Below are 19,359 nucleotides of genomic sequence, written 5' to 3'. Positions count from 1 at the left end.
TCAGTCTGCCCCAGGGCAGCTGTGGCTACAACCGTAGCTGCCTCCACCAGTGTGTGAATGTGAGAGTGAATGAATAGTGGCATTGTAAAGCGCTTTGGGTGCCTTGAAAAGCGCTATATAAATCCACTCCATTATTATTGTTATTATTGGATTACTTACGAGTTTGATTTGTCAGCAACTTTCTGCCAGCCCTCTCTCTTTGCTTTTGCAGCCTTTGCAGTGTTCCCTTGCGTTTTAATTAAACTCTGAAACTCCTGAAATCCCTCACTCAAGAGTTCTTGCTCTGCTGCCGAAAAATACCGAGCGCGCTCCTTCGCCATTTTCGCCAACCAATCAGCGGGTTGCCGATCACTGTTTCTGCTATCGATGCGTATCCCCTTTTACGGCACCCAGTGATCGCACATTACTTCATCCAGCTATACTAATCGTCAACAGCAGGTGTGTTCGGGGAACCGGATTAGCGCGCTCGCGGTTAGCGCGATGATTTGATCTTGGATGTTTCATTTGATCTTGGATGTAGTAAGCGACGTACGAAGCACAGGGCCCTGGGCTGTCTGTGAGTCTGTGAGAAAGGACACACACACACACACACACACACACACACACACACACACACACACACACACACACACACACACACACACACACAGTAATGGTGTTGGAATCTTGATAAAATCCTAATGGAACAAAAAACCCCAAAACAAAACAAAAAAATACAGTAACACTGGAACACACACACATACACCATCCATACGTGCAGGGTGGATGATATCGCTATCATGATGTCATCACTGACACAGAGACCCCAACGCCGCAGGGAGAGGAGGAAAGCGTGAAAATCTGTGGCAGACATGGTCGGAAATACAAGAAAAAGTAAATGTGCTGTGTGTGTGTTACATGCGAGTGCAGATAAGCGCTCTTTGAGGTGATGTCACGGTCGAGCACGCCCGCGTGTATGTGGACTGAGCGGGCGTGGCCGAGCAGATGGTCGTTTTTGTAGCGAGGAATTCGTCAACATCACTCCACTGACATGAAAACTACGCTTCGAGTTTCCCCTGCAGGGACGGGAGACGTGTGCAGGCCCGGAGGTGCTCATGTCAAAACACACTCGTGTTTTCTCCTGGGCCTTTTGATGCAATTTCTCGCAGTCTGAGTGCAATCTGAAAATGAGTCCAGATGGCGTGGTATAAAATCGACTTGTAGATAAAGTCACCAGAGTTTAGGAATTATTAGCATAATCACATAATGCTCCCAAGAGATGTTGAGACGCCGAGCCACACAATCGCACTTCGCTTGTCCGATTCCTTCTGAAGGACCTGAACTCATCGATCACAAGCACATTTTCAAAGAGAAAGTATACCCCTCACATCACATAAAAATTAATTAATTAATTACAATTAAGAATGTCTTTCACAGAGAACTGAGCAAGTCTGCAACAATCAAGCAAGTTTCTGAAGGTGAGAGAAACCATGAGGCAAGAACACCAAAAACTGTTACCATAAAATGTATCCTGGATCTGTGAGTGACCAATGCTGCCGTAGCATGTCTAATTTAACGTACGACGTACAGGAATACAAGGAAAAACGAACTTTTGTACCAGCGAATGCGCGCATGTTGCCTGAAACATGGAGGAAGTCCGTTCACATGAGTAGGGGAAAGAAAAAAAGGAACAGCTCAAACCATTTCTATTCTGATGTTTAGATTTAACCCAGAGAGGCAGAGAATTACCACTTGCCAAAAGACAAATGCTGTAAGTTGCAGGATGGTCTGCAAATTGGACCACTTAAAAAGCCACTTGAGCAAAAACTATTATTCGGAGGTCGTAATCTATTGCAAATCCCATGTCAGCAGCTAAAGTGGCGAACATTAGAAAAAGGGTTTGTTTCCTTCCCTACATTTCTGCTTTTAAGAACAGGGTGAACTTTAAAGGCTGCTGTGGTCATTTTGTTGGTGGACTAATTCGGTCAATCTCCCCAGGATCTCATGGCGTTTTCCCCCATGCTTTCTTTCTATTAAAGGTTACGTTTTATGGTGCAAGCCTGGCATCAGCAGCCAGAACGTTACAATGTGACAAAGGTCAGGGATCTGTGTTCAATATGAGGAAACCGAGAGTAATAAAATAAATATCAGCTCATTCTCATGTATACACGAACACAAAGATCCGGCACAGCCTAGCGGCACACGCGCACTCAGGTGCATTTTCACACACATTTTCTTAGTTTTCTTAGCCAGACTGTGCTAATTTGAATCATCGTCACACATAAGCACAAACTTACTGTGGATGTAAGAACAGACCACATGACTAATCTACTCTCCTCACTCCTTTAATCTCACAACGTCTCCAGTTTCACCGCATGACTTTCCTGCTACAGCCCCAGACCTGATAAGGCAAACAATGCAGAGCCAAGGTTTATACACACACACACACACACACACACACACACACACACGCACGCACGCACGCACACACACAAAAGGAATTTGGCCTCAGCATTCATTAAAGAGAACTCACACAAGAGAGGACTGTTTGGTAACGGGGAAAGAGGGGTGTGTGTGTGTTCCATATCAGTGTGTCCCACCTGCTTCCTCGTCCTCACCCATGCCAATGGGCCCGGGCTGAGGCGTCTCCCCATTCTTTAGACAGTTGTGGATGTAGGTGGCCTTCCAGCGGGCATACTTCCTGTGCTGGATGTTCTGGTGAAGGCGAGAATAAACACACATCAAGGAAGTTATAACTGACACAGGGAGATATATTTTTCCACAGCTTTTACCCCAAAAACTAACTGCCGGTTAGTGTAAAACATGCGATATGGTCAAAGGTCGAGGCTGCTGAAAGGTATGAATTTAGTCACTGTAAAGGACTTGGAAGTTCAAACTGAACTCTCATTGATTGAGGTTGTCAATCATTAGTTCCTAATGATGTCATAATCATTAGTTTCCAATTCTCCTTTAATGAGGTCTTCTGAAAAATAAAAATGTTTGTGGGTCCCAGGGTGCTCCGTTCAAAAGCACCCAGTTTCACCAATCTAATTTTAACAAGTGGAACCATTTATTCTGCTCATGTTTACCATGGGTCCTAAATTCATTGTCATACACCAGCAATGCAGGATAGGGGCTCTCTTTGTTAAAGACGTTTTGCAGCTGCAGTCATGATCTGGATGAGGAACTTTCCAGACTGGAAGTCACTGGAACACTGTGGACGTCACCGGATCTACCTGAGACAGCCAGACTGTGACCTGGGCACTCAACATATAAAAAGCAGAGCTAGTACTGCTATATTGGAAGTCCTAATCCAAGTGGCACTTGACAAACGTGTTATGTTCGGTCCCCAAACAAAGAGAAGAAGGCAGAAATTGTTTGCTGCACCTGTCACATGCCAGCGTGCTCTGAGAGTGAGGCAAACTGTATAACTGCATGAAGTGTGAGCTTTGCTTAGCTTTATTAGTTTCTGGTCCCAGTACAGCTGTACAGGACTGGGTTTACACCGCCAACAAAAAGTAAGACTCATTCTTGTGAGGGCTCTGCTTTATCAAATATTCTGTTCCTAACTCTTGGACAGACTTGGACACGTGGACAGGCACAGTTGAGGAGTGGAGGGTGTTAGAGTCAGGATTTTATCTTTGCTTTTGCTGATGACATGGTTCTTTTTGTCAGGTGCTGACCTCTACCTTGCACTGGGGTGGTTTAAAGGTGGGATTAACACAGTCAAAGCCACGATTCCTCAGCTAGAAAAGATGGAGTACCAACTCCGGGTCAGGGATGAGTGTCTGTAGGTCTTGTCCATGAGTGAGGTGAATGGAGCTGAAAAGACTGACAGATCCTTCCTCTCACCAAGTGCTGGAATATTTATTCAGTGTAGCAGGGAGTGGCTTGCGGTGCCATGCAGGGAAGGCGGACGCACCTGCACGGCATCCGCAATCATGCCCCGCCGACTTAAATACGGTACTGGGTCCTGCAGGATGGTGGTTGTTGTCAGTGTGTGTGTGGTTGGCAGTGAGATAGAGAAAGCTGCAGCCAACAGTGTGTGTGAACAAGCAACCATTAATAAAGAGATGCTGCAGAGCATGAAAATGCACCGGGTCTGCTGTGGGTTTGTTACAGTGGTGCCGAAACCTAGGATGAGGACACAGCAGACCTGCAACTAGGCCAAATGTGGAAGGAGCTGACCCAAATGGTGGCTGAGATGGTGGCTACACAGCAGGAGCAGGCGGCAGTGTTGCGGCGCCGGCAGGAAGCATGAACATGCACTGGGGTCTGCTGTGGGTTTGTTACATTCAGGTCTCATTCTGTTGGCTATCCGATTTCCATCAGTACTCTAGAACATGGACCTAATGTGAATCAGGTTAGCTTTTAAAGCAGGGCCAGAGAAAGGAAGGTGTAATTTATTCTATGATAAGTAGAGAAAAGATACCAAAACTGAGTCTGAAACGAAAAAAGCATTACTGGTTTAATTTGAGCCAACTTTTAGGACCTGGATTTTAAATGGGAGGGTATAACTGCTGAAGGCCTGAAGACAAAGAAGCAGGTAAGTAGTTTTGAAGGGTATAAAAAGGTGTAAGCTATTTGAATTTGAAGTTAAAGAAAATAAAAATACTTCAGTCCCAAGGTTCAAGGTTCAGGTACTGAATAAAGTTCCATCCATCCAACCCAGAAAAGAAAACATACATACACTGTAAGGCTGTTAGAGGTATTTATCCAGTGGCTCAGTCCCCTATACGACTATAGAGTCAGAGTAACAAAGTTCTACCAGTGGGGTTAACAGGTACTAAGTTGGGCACTAAACCTCAATTATACACTGGTTTGCACTCAGGTGTGAGTGATGTAAAATTTATGATCAGTGCGCATCTGCCTTTGCTTGGAGTCGCCCACAGAGAATTTACATTACAATTCATAAACTGCGTGTCCCAGGTCCTCGGTGTCAGGCAGCGAATGATCACGATGTACTACAATGGAGGTGTGAGGAGACGCAGTAGAGTGTTAATGGGGGCACATTAGAGTGAATCAAGGCTGAAGGATCTTTGAAATATTACAATAGGAGTGACGCTGATAAGACCTGTGAGAATTTCCTGCTTATTCCAGTTAAGTGCCAAATTCACAGAAGCAGCTCAGAAACAACACGGAGAGCTGACGCGTATTTGTTTAGCCTTAGCATTACCATCGCAGATGGATGAGGCTCCGGTTATTTTAATCCCTGGAAAAACACTTTTGAGATATTAAAGCACGCAAAGGGAAAGACAGGAATGTAACCGCTATAAAAGTTTCAACAGAAAGGTCACACATTGTAAAACTCTCGGTTAAACAATAACTCATAGCAGAGGGAAGCACATGCTCCCTCATGGGGCAATTTGTTGTCTTTGCATTCATTTAACACCTAAACAGGACTTTTGTAGAAGGCAAAAAGACTCAACAATATCATAAAGACAAAAAACTATGTTCCCTCTTCGGACTGTGCCTGGCCAGGCCCCATAGACTACTTGGGCCTGGCCTCAGGCGCTCGACCTCGGGCATCCTCCCTGGGCCTGGCTCCAGGGCGTGGCCCAGTTAACCCCATCCCGGGCAGAGTTTGTTCCTGGGTGAGGGACCAGACAATTCGCCATGGATGACCCTACCATAGGGCAAAAGCCTCAGATAACATACCCCCTGGGATCCCAGGGACACACAAACTCCTCCACCACAATAAGGTAGCAATTCACAGAGGGAACCACTGGACTTTAAATCTTCATTTGGACATTTGGTTGGTAAAACCTTAAACGTTTCAAGATATGATGAACCACGAATGCTTCAGTTCTGAATTACTTTCAACATATTTGTTGGAAACATCATTATCTTCATGCAGTCATGTGATAAAGTTTTGTGCACAACTGTGAAAACTTTTTCATGACTGTATAAAAAAAAATCCAGATTCTTTTATATTCTAGGTGATGATCCGATTTTCAAAGAGTGACTCAGGAACATGTAGTTTCCCCGGCTGCTGACTCTTTTCTGTGAAGTACCACGATTAGGGTCACAATGCTTTCAATTCCCGTAATTTGTTAATGTAAAATGCATTGGCTGACAATGTCCCCAGGTGGGCTCATGGCCTCATGGTGGAGAGACATAATTATAGTCAGAGGCAGATGGTCCACGCTGCCTTTGTTAGTAACAATGTAGTGCGGTGACAACCGGAGTAGAAGAAGTACGCATATGAGCTTTCTGCTCGTGTAGATTTTTATGTCCAGTGCACGCTCTCGGCCAGGCACAGCAACAAGGAACTAACTGAAGAGGAAACAACTGGGTAATAATTCCAATTGATCAGGCGTAACAGCGACTCCTCGTGTAAAAGCAAAATTGTATTTGTTATATCAGGCCTGAACATAAAAACTCAACAGCTGCAGGAGGAAAGAGAAAACAATGGTAAAGTTAAAGATCTGGCAGCTTGATGCAGTTAACATGAAATCACACAGCCGTGTCTTCACATCTGAATATGGATGCACATCCAATTAAATGTACTGGAGGGCTGGACTGGGGCCAGATTGAGGATTAATGGTGTTCTTAATGAACAGAGATAAAAGGGAACGATCTCCTCTAATGGTGTCATCTCTCTTTTCAACTTAAAGTTTGTGGCCACATTAACAAATAGACAATACAATTCTAACCAGCTTCAAAATCTGCATTAGGTACGACAAACTTAATTCTTCAGTCTGAGCTCTCTGAGCTTTCTGTCATTTCTTTAAGTATCTTCAGGAAAAGATCTCCAGGATTTGTGAAGAGTATTTGAAGCTCTTGTTTAGAGGTGTTCTGCCTGTTTTTCCATTTCAGATATCCAGGAAAGAATCTCCACCCTGTGTCACAAATGGCTGCAGACTCTCACTGTTGGACCTCCTCCTGACCTCCTCGTACATACTGACCATGATGTGGATCCATCTCTCCATCAGACCTGTTCATGTAGTTTTCATAACTCTGCCTTTTCTCCCCGTTTCCCTACATTAAGAACTGCTTCCTGACAGCCGTCCTTTCAGTAACTTTCAGATACTGTTTATTTGCTACAGGCAATTGTTTTGGTTATTAATTTCTTCTTCAGTCACCTAGTGTTCTAAAAAACACACCATGCTGAGATATGGCAAGGTTTCAGTCAATAGCTCTGTGGGAATCACCTTGTTGGTGTTAACTTTGTTATCCTAGGCAATTTTTATAGATTCACCTAAAAAAATAAGAACAAATTATGAGTTTTTGTGAAACACAGGCTGCTCATAACAAAAAGCCACAAGATTCCATTTCAAACTGGTTCCTGAGTTGTCTGTTTTGTGTGAACAGCACTGGTTCATCCCTTGAGTTGGCTTTTTATTCTTGAAAATAAAATTAAAATAAATAAATAAATAAAACAACTGATTATTGTTCAGAAACCCTGGAGAGCTGCTGCTCAAGACCACTTTACAGGACAAACGGGCTCCTTGGAAGCAAAAACATCAATAAATGACGGGTGGTACCTGCTGACAGGCAGGACATCACCTGACATCTGAGTGCTTGCTTTGAAGAAATGTGTGACATTAAATGTGTGCCAGCCTCAGTTACAAAGGCTAGAGTCATTTTTGAAAAGCACTTCTGAAAATACTGAACTGGATAGTCGTGTTTTTCAAAGTCACTGACTCACTTGTCGGGTTCAGAGACTGTTACACGGCAGCTACAGATTCGGTTTCTCTCTCAGAAACAAGTCAGTGGGATGAATTCTGACATACATGGGAACACATTGAAGGCATTCACGAAGTATAAAGGTCCCTGACGGTAACAGTGTTACATAAGATGGTGGCAACACTGCTGAAAACCTCTTTCTGCTGCCTGAAACTCAGTCACCAGTGGGTCTCAGTGTGGGAACATGACAGCTCACCATACATGAACTAAGTGCCCCATCATGCTTTAATGGTTTCTGGGTGATCTGGGAATCATACACACCAGGTGTTTACAGGAACAGAGCTAAGCAGGACTGTGTTCATACCTCACTTTCACAGTAAAGATTCGTACGCGGTCAACTTTAAGCACCTTGTTGTTGTGATTTGGTGCTATACAAAGAAAATGTCTCTGCAGGGTTTCCTAACGACAGGGTGAACTTTTATAATTAATGGTAGTGAAATATATTTGGGGACATACTTTGGCCATTTTTCAATCCATCTGGGAGAATCTCATTATCTGTTGTTAATTCACTGAGCCATAAGCCTACCCACTCTTATTTTGAAAGTTCAGTCACTGTCTGGGTGTCTGATCTCAAGAGGACCTCATCCCACAGCTGAACTCCAACATGATGGTCTGCAGTAGTCGATCATAACACCTCTATGCAGAGCTCAGCGCCCCTCAGAGGGACGAGCTGCAGGCTGACGGTGGAGATAACGGGCAGATGGCTGCAGAGACATCTACAGCTCCGTTATGTCTTCATTACAAACGCTGCACATAAAATGTTCAGAGCAGCGGCACATTTGAGCAGAATTTTTAATCACTTTTTTTAGAAAGCGTGGGACTCCTGCACCACACGTACTGTAATCTGAATCTGTGGGAAACGCTGCGCTGTGTTTCACACCTTAAGGCACAAATAACTCCCAGCCACTGCTAATAACCACTAAACTTAAACCTTTGCTTCCAATGATGAAGCTTTAATTTGCTCAGACTCTGATGTTCACACAGACTCTGTGGTTTGTTGTGTTGTGGCTGCACCTTCTCATCAAATGGAAATATTTAACGTGTTTGTGCATCTCTTCCCTGAAAATTCAGCATGGCACATTTGGGATCTTTGAAAATTTTTGGCTGCGAAATAAAATAAAGTTCTGTGTTTTAACAATGTCGGGCTGTGCGGCCAGTCTGTAAAGGTTCGCTAATAACTGCAGATTAGCGGGAGGATAAGAGCACAAATTTACACAAAGTCTGTTTATCTGCAGCACCCTGAATACATCGCAACAGCTGAGTCAACGCTTGGCCTCACAGCAGCTCTGTTATGAAAACAACAACAATGAAATATCAGAAGGAAGGGATTGGAGAATGACCTGAAGTCTCCTTTAATGACATTCCCACAGTGCAGTGACCTGATCGATGTCACGACTGTGTCACTTTCTCGTGTCTGAGTCGAAAGAAGCAGATGCATGACTGCTGTCAGGATCTGGCTGCACAGACAGGCCTCGGCAGCAGGATGAATGTTCTGTTGGTTTTGGTCTCTTTGGGGATTATTGGATCATTTATAAATGATTAAATAAAGTCGGCATCATCCTTCAGCCAGTTAACTGATAAATGAGCTTCCTATTGGGGTTGGTCATCATTATAACTCTGCAGAGATCAAACCTGGGACTCCCAGCAGGGTCTTTATCTTACCTCCTCTGACAGCTCCCCAAAAACAGACAAGACATCCAGCAGCAGACTTGAAGTGTAGAATGACTTGATCATGTTCCTGGAGGAAGGAAAGAGGCAGAGGAGGGGGACAGACGGCAGGAATTATGGGATATACGAAGGAGGAAAGGTTGGAAGAAAAGGGGGTTGAAAAAAATGGGCAGAACAGAAGTGAATGAATAAGATGGAAGAACGTCCATTAGTCTCTTACTGTCTCTTACTCCATCACTGAGAGAGCCTTGTTTCTACAACAGCGATTTATTTATTTGCCCATGAGCAATTTTGCCAATAATGTTGGTTGAAGCTAAGAGAAGCAGTCAACGGAAAAACAACAAAAAAAAGAAATAGGGCCGTTTTAACGGCACCGTCTGCCAGCAGCTTTAGCGTGATTTGGTGCATTTCAAATAAATAAATTGTTAAGGTTCAAAATATTGGGGATGGAGACAAGAGAAAAACCACAATAACAACACTGGTCCGGCCGGGTTAAGTCAAACGATGATTTTAATGAACACCCGCGTGGGAGATGGACACCGTATGCAGACAGCCTCAGATCTCAAAATGGTGGAGCATTGCTCAAACTCTTATAGCCTCTGGTTCTCCCACCTTATCATAAAAGCCTAAACATTCACATGCTTTTCTCTCACACGGCGCCTAAGCTACGACCTTGGCTCCCCGTTTATCTGCTCCTGCTGAGTTGGGGCAGAAAACTCCAGTATATTCTGTTCTCTTCTAATCAGACAAATAAGGCGATGACTTTCTGCAAACAGTATTTCTTATAACATCATAAAACAATATCATTCATCCACAATAAATCAGCAGTCTAATGTAATGCAAATCAGTTTAACGAATGCAATAGTTATCAGCTTCTTCTAATTCAGGAGAATAATGCAAACTAAAACTACATAATAATTCACAATCTTTAGTTAGGGGTATAACATGGCATAAAATAATATTATAATCTAACAAAATAAACAAATAATCCAAAAGTAGCTATATTAGCAAAAGCACTTTCGATAGAGCTGAGGAAGCTGGTGATAGCCTAGCATACTCAGCCGGATGGTGGACACGTAAACGCTCATGCACGTTAGTCGTGTTTGAGTCCTTTGCTGGCACTATGCGTCTGCACAAGCGGCACACCCCTTTGGTTACATCCTCAGGTTTGCCTCTTTGAATCTTTCGGTTTGAAGCCAAAGAAATCCCAAATTGGTGACTTTGTATTTTTTTGGGCAACTAGTTGCTCCATGTTTGGACTTCTGTGTTCTAAACGCGCAAATCAGTCTGTGCATGATTACATTGCTCCGCCCATCAAAAAGTCACCTGCACGAATATATCGCCTATCGTCATTTATTGGACTCATTAATGTGGGTTGGAAAAATTTCACATATCGGCCAGCCTTAATCAATACCAACTAAAAGTGGTCCAAGCTACAAAGGAACAAACCACTGGAGCAGCTGCAGGCTCAGCACCACAGGACCGCTCCAGCGTGCTGTAGAGCACAGAGCACGCAACACGCAAACACGACACAAACTGTCTCCTGAGACATGTTGGATTCAAACATGCATCAGTGCCAGGACACTGTATAAACTCACTCGAGTTTTAAAAGTGTCTTACAATCACATGAACTCAGATATGTCACTGTTCGTATAAAACGGCGTAATATATATTGGCTCAGAGTTATTACATTTGGATCATTGTTTTAAAAAAGAAAGCACCTTTAAAACTTTGGCTGGTGCAGGTCGAGAGCCAAACATTTGTGTTTTGAGGATTGCAGATTATCTTTCAGTTATCAGCATTTTTGTTTCCATTACTGTCCCACCCACATGAGCTGGGGCAGGGGCTTAAAAATGCCACTTAGACTGGAGGGGATGGATCTTCTATTTCTGTATAACAGCATTACTCATTTTACCTCTAACGTCACTGTAAACCTTTACTAAGCTTTTATTGTTGTTTATTAAGCTAACGTATACGTTATTACTAGTTAATTATTTGCTTAGTATTGTTTACTTCTTTATCTGTTATCTGACTCTTGGTAAAAGATTTTAAACAGCATGTGCTTGTGTAAGATGTTGATCAGATGTTGAGGCTGGCCGGGCTCTCTGGTTTGAAGAGTAGATACGTTTGGTAACCACAGCAACCCATCATCACACACACACACACACACACACACACACGCACACACACGCACACACGCACACACACACAGGTAAGGACAAAGAATGGGCTCCTTGTAGTGCAGAGTGGGAAGTTTTCAAAAAACATTCAGCTGTGTGACTCAAAATGAAGACATGTAAACATGTACGCATTTACACCTCTGTATATCCGTGTGACTGTGTGTATATCCGTGTATATCCGTGTGACTGTGTGTGTGTGTGTTCAGGAGTGACATAACACACGGCTGAGGCTCGTGTTGGCAGCAGACCGCTGCTGCTTGTAAAACCGCAGGCGGGTTTGCTGACCAGCAGCAGAACAGAAGCTTGAGTCAGTCCTGCTTCATATACCTGCTGGAAACAGCTTTTGGGCTGTGTTTACACCACAAACAAATCCAGAGACACGTCGCCTGCATCCATTCATCCTGCATGAGCTGCTGCAGGATGACTGACAGAAAGGGAAACCGACTCTGCACGTTTCTCCCATGTCAAAGGTCAAAGTGCAGAGTCTCCAGAGTTCACAGAGGAGACGTCATGCAAGTTTCTGTCTTTTTAGCAGATCTGGATGCTACTGATATGCTATTGAATTGAATTGAATTAAATTGAAATAAATTGAATGAAACCCCCTTTTAACAGGAAGAAACCTCAGGCAGAACCGGGCTCGGGGAGGTAATAAAGTGTGGAGTGATAAAGTTGCAAACTTGCGGGATGTTGGAGCGGGTGTTTTCCTTAAGGATGAGCAGATTTAATTACTTTAATGAAATAATAACTCCTTTGGTTTCTGCTGTGGTGATGATGTCACTGTATTACTGATGACTATCTTTCTATCGGCTTCAAATTCTTTTAAAACTTTATTAATACAGCAGATCTTAAACAATGCTGCTGACCAAAGCTTCTCCTCGGACATGCTCACACCGCTGCATTGTCTACAGCAGCTGTGTTCATGCTGAGACTTCATCAACCTGTTCATCCATGCTTCCTATTGGTCAGAAGCATGGATGGACCAGCACCGCACCTATCATGTGAACGTGCAAGGGAAACTCCAGGTGAACTCACAACCAGATAACCAGCTCAGCCCGATAACTGCTGTTGGGTACCTGAATCCAGGTAATGGGAGGATAAGCGGGTATCTGAAGTCACTTTGTCATGCAGGCATGGTGGATTTCTTTGTTTAGTTGAAAGGTTACAGCAGTTGCACAGAGTTGCAGGTGCTTCTGTTTTGTTGTTCTTTGTCTCATTCCTAGGAAATGGTGTGTCTGAGTCAGACACAGGGTCCAACTTTTTAAAGACAAAGCAAAGAAAAAAAAGATTGAATTCCTGACTGAAATATTTGGCCAGCCTCACTTAATGTACCATTAGAAACGCAGATAAGACAAACAAAGAACGCATTGAAATCGTGTGGAGAACGTATAAACACTTCTGATTATTTCCAAGGTGTTTCCTGTCGGGCAGTCTCATTCCAGGTGATAAACTGGGGGAAGGAGAAATTACAAAGGAAAAGAGTAAGAAACACACATTTTCCAGAGAAATCCCCCAAATCAACTGTTCCAATAACCTGGTGTCATGTTATTCTTCCCCGTTAAATATGAGGATTTAACACAACCAGAGTCACTAACAGAAGAGTAATGATTACAAACTAACGTTTTTGGTTTTAATCCGACTTCATTGGTTCAATTAGCTCCAAAGGTTAAAGCTGTGATGGGTGTGAACACTGTGATTAGCAGCAGAAACATCTCTGCTAAAACACTCTCAGCTGAACGCTGAATGAAGATCAACAGGCTGAGGTGGTTTCCTGACCTAAATAGGCAGCATTTTTCCACATGATGCCTGAGTTACTGCTTCCATGGAAGGAGATGTGACCGGCTTTCCACCAAACGGTCTGGAACTGGATGTACGGACGCAGAAGTCCCCCGAGACCAAGACCGTCCCCAACAGGGCCGTCGACCATCTGATGGTGACGGCAGAAACTGAGCGTGCACTACAAGGAGCAGCATTCCTGAATATTCCTGAATATTCCTGAACATTCCGGAAAATTTCCCACTGTGACACTGTGACGCCTAAAGGGGGGCAGCTGTGCTTATTTTCTGCCATGAATTCTGCTCCATTCGTGTAAGTTCATATTAAAAACACGGGCAGAGTTTCAAATAATGAGCTCATTGTGCAGATGTGAGGAATTCAGCCTGCTCTAAACTCTCTGCTTCACCCAGGCCTTTCTACTCTTGGCTCTCGCTGACATCACTGAGTGGGGATAGCCCTGATACGGCCCCCTCATGCACGAGTGTGGGAGGAACCTAATATTGTGTTTCAGAGTGAGGAAAGGCTGAGGAGCTGCAGTATGAAAGACATAAAGTGTTGGGGTGTTTCCAACATGTCTCCTGTCAGAGGAAAAACATCAAGACTCAAAGAAACTAATAAAAGAAAAAATATAATTATCCAGTGAAATCCTCCAACAAACCCTTCCAGTGACCCGGTTAGATACTGACCTTCCTCGTGAATGATCAGATTAGAGAGGAAGGTCATAATTAAACCATGTGTGAATAAAACGTCAGACCGTCACTAATCGATTTATTAATAATTACAAACTTTCATTCTTGGATGGGCGAGTAAAACCTTTTGGTTCAAAGCAAGGATGAGCTGCACTGTGGCCCAGTATGAGTATAAGAAGAATTATTTTGAACACTGAATCATGCAAAGCTGGTCTTATAGAGCCCACAGTATAAGTAACGGGTCTAACTGGAATCTGAATATTACCTTTATCTGAGAAACTGAGTTTGTTTTGACAGAAGCTGTGCTCACATTTTCAAAGTCACAGATCGTATTGTTGTGGTCCACAGAACACCAGTGCACCAGGTAGTCTGTGCATCCCGCTTATTCACTGAGGTTTGAGATATTTTTTTGAGCAGAGAAACAGCAGGACTGTGTGGTTCTGAGGGCTGGGAGCTGCTCTGTGTTTCTTCCTGCAAGACGACTCCTTCCATGAAGTACTTGTACTCGTGAATACAAATCTCATATCAAGTCCTTTGTAATGGCAATCTAATGTTTAGACTCCATCATGAACTGAAGGTTTAAATACCTCAAAGTTTCTAATTGGACTAATCAGAGCATCATTCAATGATTAAATCATTACACTGACAAACCAGTTACGCAGGGCCATTACACTCTTCTGGGATGTTATGATTACAGGCCAAAGCCAACTTCAAAGTCCTGCTAGTAAGTGCGCACACACACACACACACACACACACACACACACACACACACACACACACACACACACACACACACACACACACACTCTTAAGGAGTGGCTCGGTTCTCACTTGTGGAATCGTCCTGCTCTGTCCTCGTTGTCAGCGTAGAGGAATAATTTTAAGGCATAGTTTTCGATGTGGGCGTTCCCAACCACCTCCTGACTGATGGACTCGTTATCGCTCAGCTCCTTCTTCATCTGCAGGAGAAACAAAAACAACGACACATGAACGGAACCGTGTAAGCTCTGCAGAGAAAAGCAATAAATCTGTTTTAGTGTCAAACTTTGGTTGTGAAAGGTGTAATACGTTTTAGCCTGAAACTGATCAACAGATCAGAAATATAGAAGAACATCTGCACACGCTCACGTTTGCAAACGGATAGACCTGCAGAGCTATTAGACCAGGTACTGTTTTAACTGCTGAATCAGGTGACACACACTCAATGCATTCACTGTACGAAGACCAACACTTACACACCAGTGCCCACAAATTCACACAAAGCCATCATTAAAACAGGGCCTCTCTTTGACCAGCTAAACCCTTTTTCTGGAGTATTCCATCTACTGGATGTACTTATCCCAGTATCTGCTTTATTTACAGTTTTTAAAACTTAGTAGGACCTGCAGATGATCCTTTAAACATCCAGCGGAGGCCGGAGAAACTAACCCTGATCCCTGGATGTGTCGCTTTTGGTTTGGTGCACGGAAAAACACTTCTGACTTCTTAGCTCAAATGTTTTAACTCAGGCAAACACGTCCTCGCTTCAGCGGGTGCCATCTAGCATGATGCTTGATTAGTCTCGCTCGCTCTGCTTCGCTTTGACTAGGTTTGCTCCACCTGTAATTGCTCCTCTATATGAAATGCCTAGCTCTGTCCATTACGGCGTCCAGCAGGCTTCGGGTTTCTTGTAAAAGCACTAAAGCAAACACGCAGGTTGCTTCCAGCAGGTGGACCCTGGCCGGGCTGAATAGATACTCTGTTCGCTGACTGTGAGTCGTAGCGGAGGAATGTAAAAGCACTGAGCTGAGCGTAGGACAGCAGAGGACAACTGGCCTGGGAATACAAGAATGTGGGATGAAAGGAAAGTCGCTAAACTCAGCCATGACTCTCAGGCTCGCTCGCTCTGGTTAGGTTTCCGTTTGACAGGCGACCAAACTTAAAGTGAAGCAGAAGAATTAGCGCCACTTTTTAAATGTAAACCTGGACCAGGTTAGAGCGAAGCAAGCCTTTGATACGAGACCGTGACGCCTTATTGACTCTGGGAGCAGCGAGTGTGACGCACGGAGGTGCAAACCAAGTCCAAACCAACAAACCGGGGCCGCTTCCCACAGAAATCCACACATGCACAGCAGTGTGCATGAGCGACGGGACGCCCAGCCACGCTTTCATGAGCTCTGTTAATAAATGAAGACCATAAATATGTGAGTGACAATGAATCACAGAGACTCCAGCTCCAACACCTCTGACTGCAGCTGATGCTTTATGCTCAAGTCTGCAGCCTCGGCCCACCTCTTCCTTTCCACTGTCGCCAAAGTGCTTGCTCATAGGGTCATAGTACGAGTGTTGGGCTTTTCTCTGCATCTATTATTGTAGGGTCTACCTTACAATATAAAGAACCTTGAGGCAACTGTTGTTTTGATTTGGTGCTGCATAAATTAAATTAAATTAAAATCAATTCAAATCTAAATTCTAGTTGCAGTCATTTGAATTTTCCTCCATCATCCGCTGAGCAGTGTTCATGTGTCTGAGCTTCAAGTCAGTGTCTCTAAACTCAGAAAGCTTTGAGTGTCTGAGATCAATACATGTTTCCTTGACGTTAGTGAGGTCTTAACCCTTTTTGAACCATGAACCTGGTGGTCCGTGTAAAAGCACGCTTTACTGTAACTCTGTTAATGTTTGTGTTAGAGACGAAAATCAAACGGTTTTGGAAAAAAGAGAACCTGTGCTCTGCAGTGATAGTTGGTGTACCAAGTACTCACAGAGTGGCATGAAAAATCAGCTCCACCGGGATTTTACCGTAACTCCTCGACCGCTCAGGGCTCAAGAGGAAATTCAAATAGCTGGACACATGTATCCATCTGGGTTTGGGTCTACATTTCTGAAAACCTTCAGTTCAGTCCATGATGTGGTTCTGATAAAGTCCATCTTTGTTCAGATGCGCGTAATTCCCACAGTCACAGGTGATCAGAACCACCACAGACTCATCGAACAGGCTCCAAGAAATCTGAGTCTTTGTACAGTATGTTTGATAAGGCTGCACAATTGATTGAATTATAACCTCAATCATTTTGGCTTCTCACCCTTAAATGAACACGACTGAGCAACAATAACAATGTGTTCTCTGCCAATAAAATGCAAAGTAGAAGCAAATCGAGCAGCTTGTTAATCTGCTTTACTTACAGAGCCAGAATTAGCCGCATTACTCATTCGCTCACTCCATTCGTAAAGCGGCTGAGCTGATTTTAAACTGCTGTGTGTTTTACCTGATAAACTCTGCAGGTAAAACAGATTGATTAAGTCACAGAAGAAGGACCACCTGTTTGACCACCCTGATCTCCCCGCTGTGAGAGACCACGGCGCTCATCCTCAGTGGCTGCTGCAGGAGACAAAGATCTAAATTTAGCAGCATCTACCATGACTGGCATCTCTGAGGTTTCCCATCCTGCATCACATGAAACTGATTTTCAAACAAGTGATCTTCCACCGTCCCAGTGAAAGGCTTGAGCTGGCAATGACAGTGGAAAATAAAAGTCCAGCATGCCTAATGCCTAGTACGTACGAGCCAGGTCAGTGGGGAAATTGGGGGGGAGGATTGGGGGGGGGGGGGGGGGGGGGGGGGGGGTTTAAATCCTGACTCAGAGCGCTGCAGAATGAGTCACAGCAACAAGCAACAGTTCATTAAGGAGTGGAAACCTCGGGGTGTCCCCGTGTTTCACAGAACTTGTTCGGGCTCCATCTGGACAATAGCAGCGCTTCCACATGATTAATTGGGTTTGTGCTGGTGTGATCACAGTCTGACTGCAGCTGAAGTTTACCGAGCAAAACCAAATCAGAATAAGACGGAGCCTGAATCAGGTCCGTGTTTGAACCACTCCTGCTGCCTGCTATCAGCCTGGGAAACAGTTTTGCAACAGGTTCACAACATGACACCAGTTCTCTCTGTAAAACCTGAAACCTGCTCTGAAAGCTGGCATCCGGTTGTTCAGTGATGACGCGACGAATCCTACTTCCGGGTCTAAAGTAGTCTGCGTTTAATATGGCTTTTGTGTTGTTAACATGTTTAATGTTATGTATTTTCTTCTATTTGATCTCAAAAAGCTCCTAAAACAGTCAGTGATCCCTGTTGACCTCCCTCGGCTTTTATTACCGCTAATCATTTATTTAAGCTCAGTTTTTAAAACCTTAGGATGTAACTACAGCCCAGCCCATGCAGCAGTATAAATGGTAAATGGTAAATGGCCTGTATTTGTATAGCGCTTTTCTAGTCCCTAAGGACCCCAAAGCGCTTTACACAACCTGTCATCCACCCATTCACACACACATTCACACACTGGTGATGGCAAGCTACAATGTAGCCACAGCCACCCTGGGGCGCACTGACAGAGGCGAGGCTGCCGGACACTGGCGCCACCGGGCCCTCTGACCACCACCAGTAGGCAACGGGTGAAGTGTCTTGCCCAAGGACACAACGACCAAGACTGTCCAAGCCGGGGCTCGAACCGGCAACCTTCCGATTACAAGGCGAACTCCCAACTCTTGAGCCACGATCGCCCCATTCAGTATATGAATGACTAACCTCGTATTGTGGATGGATTATCTCAGTTGTTCTCCTGGCTGAAGTTTGGTCCTTTTACAGCATCCTGCCATGCGATTACATTTGTTTCTGACCACCGAGAAAACTCACGTTAACTTTTATCGAGTGGAAAAAAAAGTTAGCTTGTTTATATTATGCTAACATAGCTGTGTCGCTAGCGGTCACGTAGCACATCATTATATACCAGCTAGCCCAACTTCAGTAATCCTACAAACGTCACTGCTGTTTAGTTTTCTGTCTTCATTTATGCTGGAAGTGATAAGAAAGCTGTACGTTTTAATTTGTTTCCAAAACCCCGCAGTCAGGACATGCTATATTGTATTTAGATAGAAGCTAGCGAGCTAACTCCCTGCTAACTTCTAACTCCATTAAATGTCATAAATTCCGTTTTCATGGATGCCTGGATGTTAAACTCAATTGTTACACCTGGTAGAGCAGAACGCTGATCATTTTATTAAAGATGAAAGACTTTAGACAGTTTTTCAACTCTCAGTTATGCCATAGTGATCGTTTGATATATGGACCTGCAGCGGAGTTTAGACCCAGACACGGCTAGTGACGTCAGACTTAACAACCGGATAGGCCCTGATCACTAGGGCTGGGCCATATTATACCGTTCACGGTAATACCGGTATAATGTTAGGCAACGATAGGAAAATGAAATATCGCGATAGAATGGGAGTAAAACGCGCATGCGCAGTGCCTTTGTTTTCATACGCACATGGCCGATTGTTGAGTGAAACAGATGAACCAGAATTGGTTTGTAAAAATGGTGCAACTTCCGTGATGTGGAACTGGTTTGG

The 19,359-nt window shown here is 44.0% G+C and overlaps 1 protein-coding gene across 3 annotated transcripts in view; it reads right to left on the bottom strand.

Moving 5' to 3' along the window:
• Positions 1-19,359, bottom strand: part of vta1 (vesicle (multivesicular body) trafficking 1) — a 70,298-nt gene that overhangs the window by 31,637 nt on the left and 19,302 nt on the right. For all 3 annotated transcript variants that reach the window (XM_080882446.1, XM_080882444.1, XM_080882445.1), the window contains exons 3-5: positions 14,812-14,939; positions 9,331-9,406; positions 2,580-2,694 (exon numbers count right to left, since the gene is read on the bottom strand). In XM_080882446.1, the coding sequence (XP_080738572.1) occupies positions 2,580-2,694; positions 9,331-9,406; positions 14,812-14,939 (319 nt within the window). The remainder of the gene's footprint in view (positions 1-2,579; positions 2,695-9,330; positions 9,407-14,811; positions 14,940-19,359) is intronic.

The sequence above is a fragment of the Rhamphochromis sp. 'chilingali' genome, assembly GCF_963969265.1.
Source record: "Rhamphochromis sp. 'chilingali' genome assembly, chromosome: 5".
Taxonomy (NCBI): Eukaryota; Metazoa; Chordata; class Actinopteri; order Cichliformes; family Cichlidae; genus Rhamphochromis; species Rhamphochromis sp. 'chilingali'.
The sequence above is the reverse complement of the archived record's forward strand: the minus strand, read 5'-3'. Positions and strand labels throughout refer to the sequence as shown.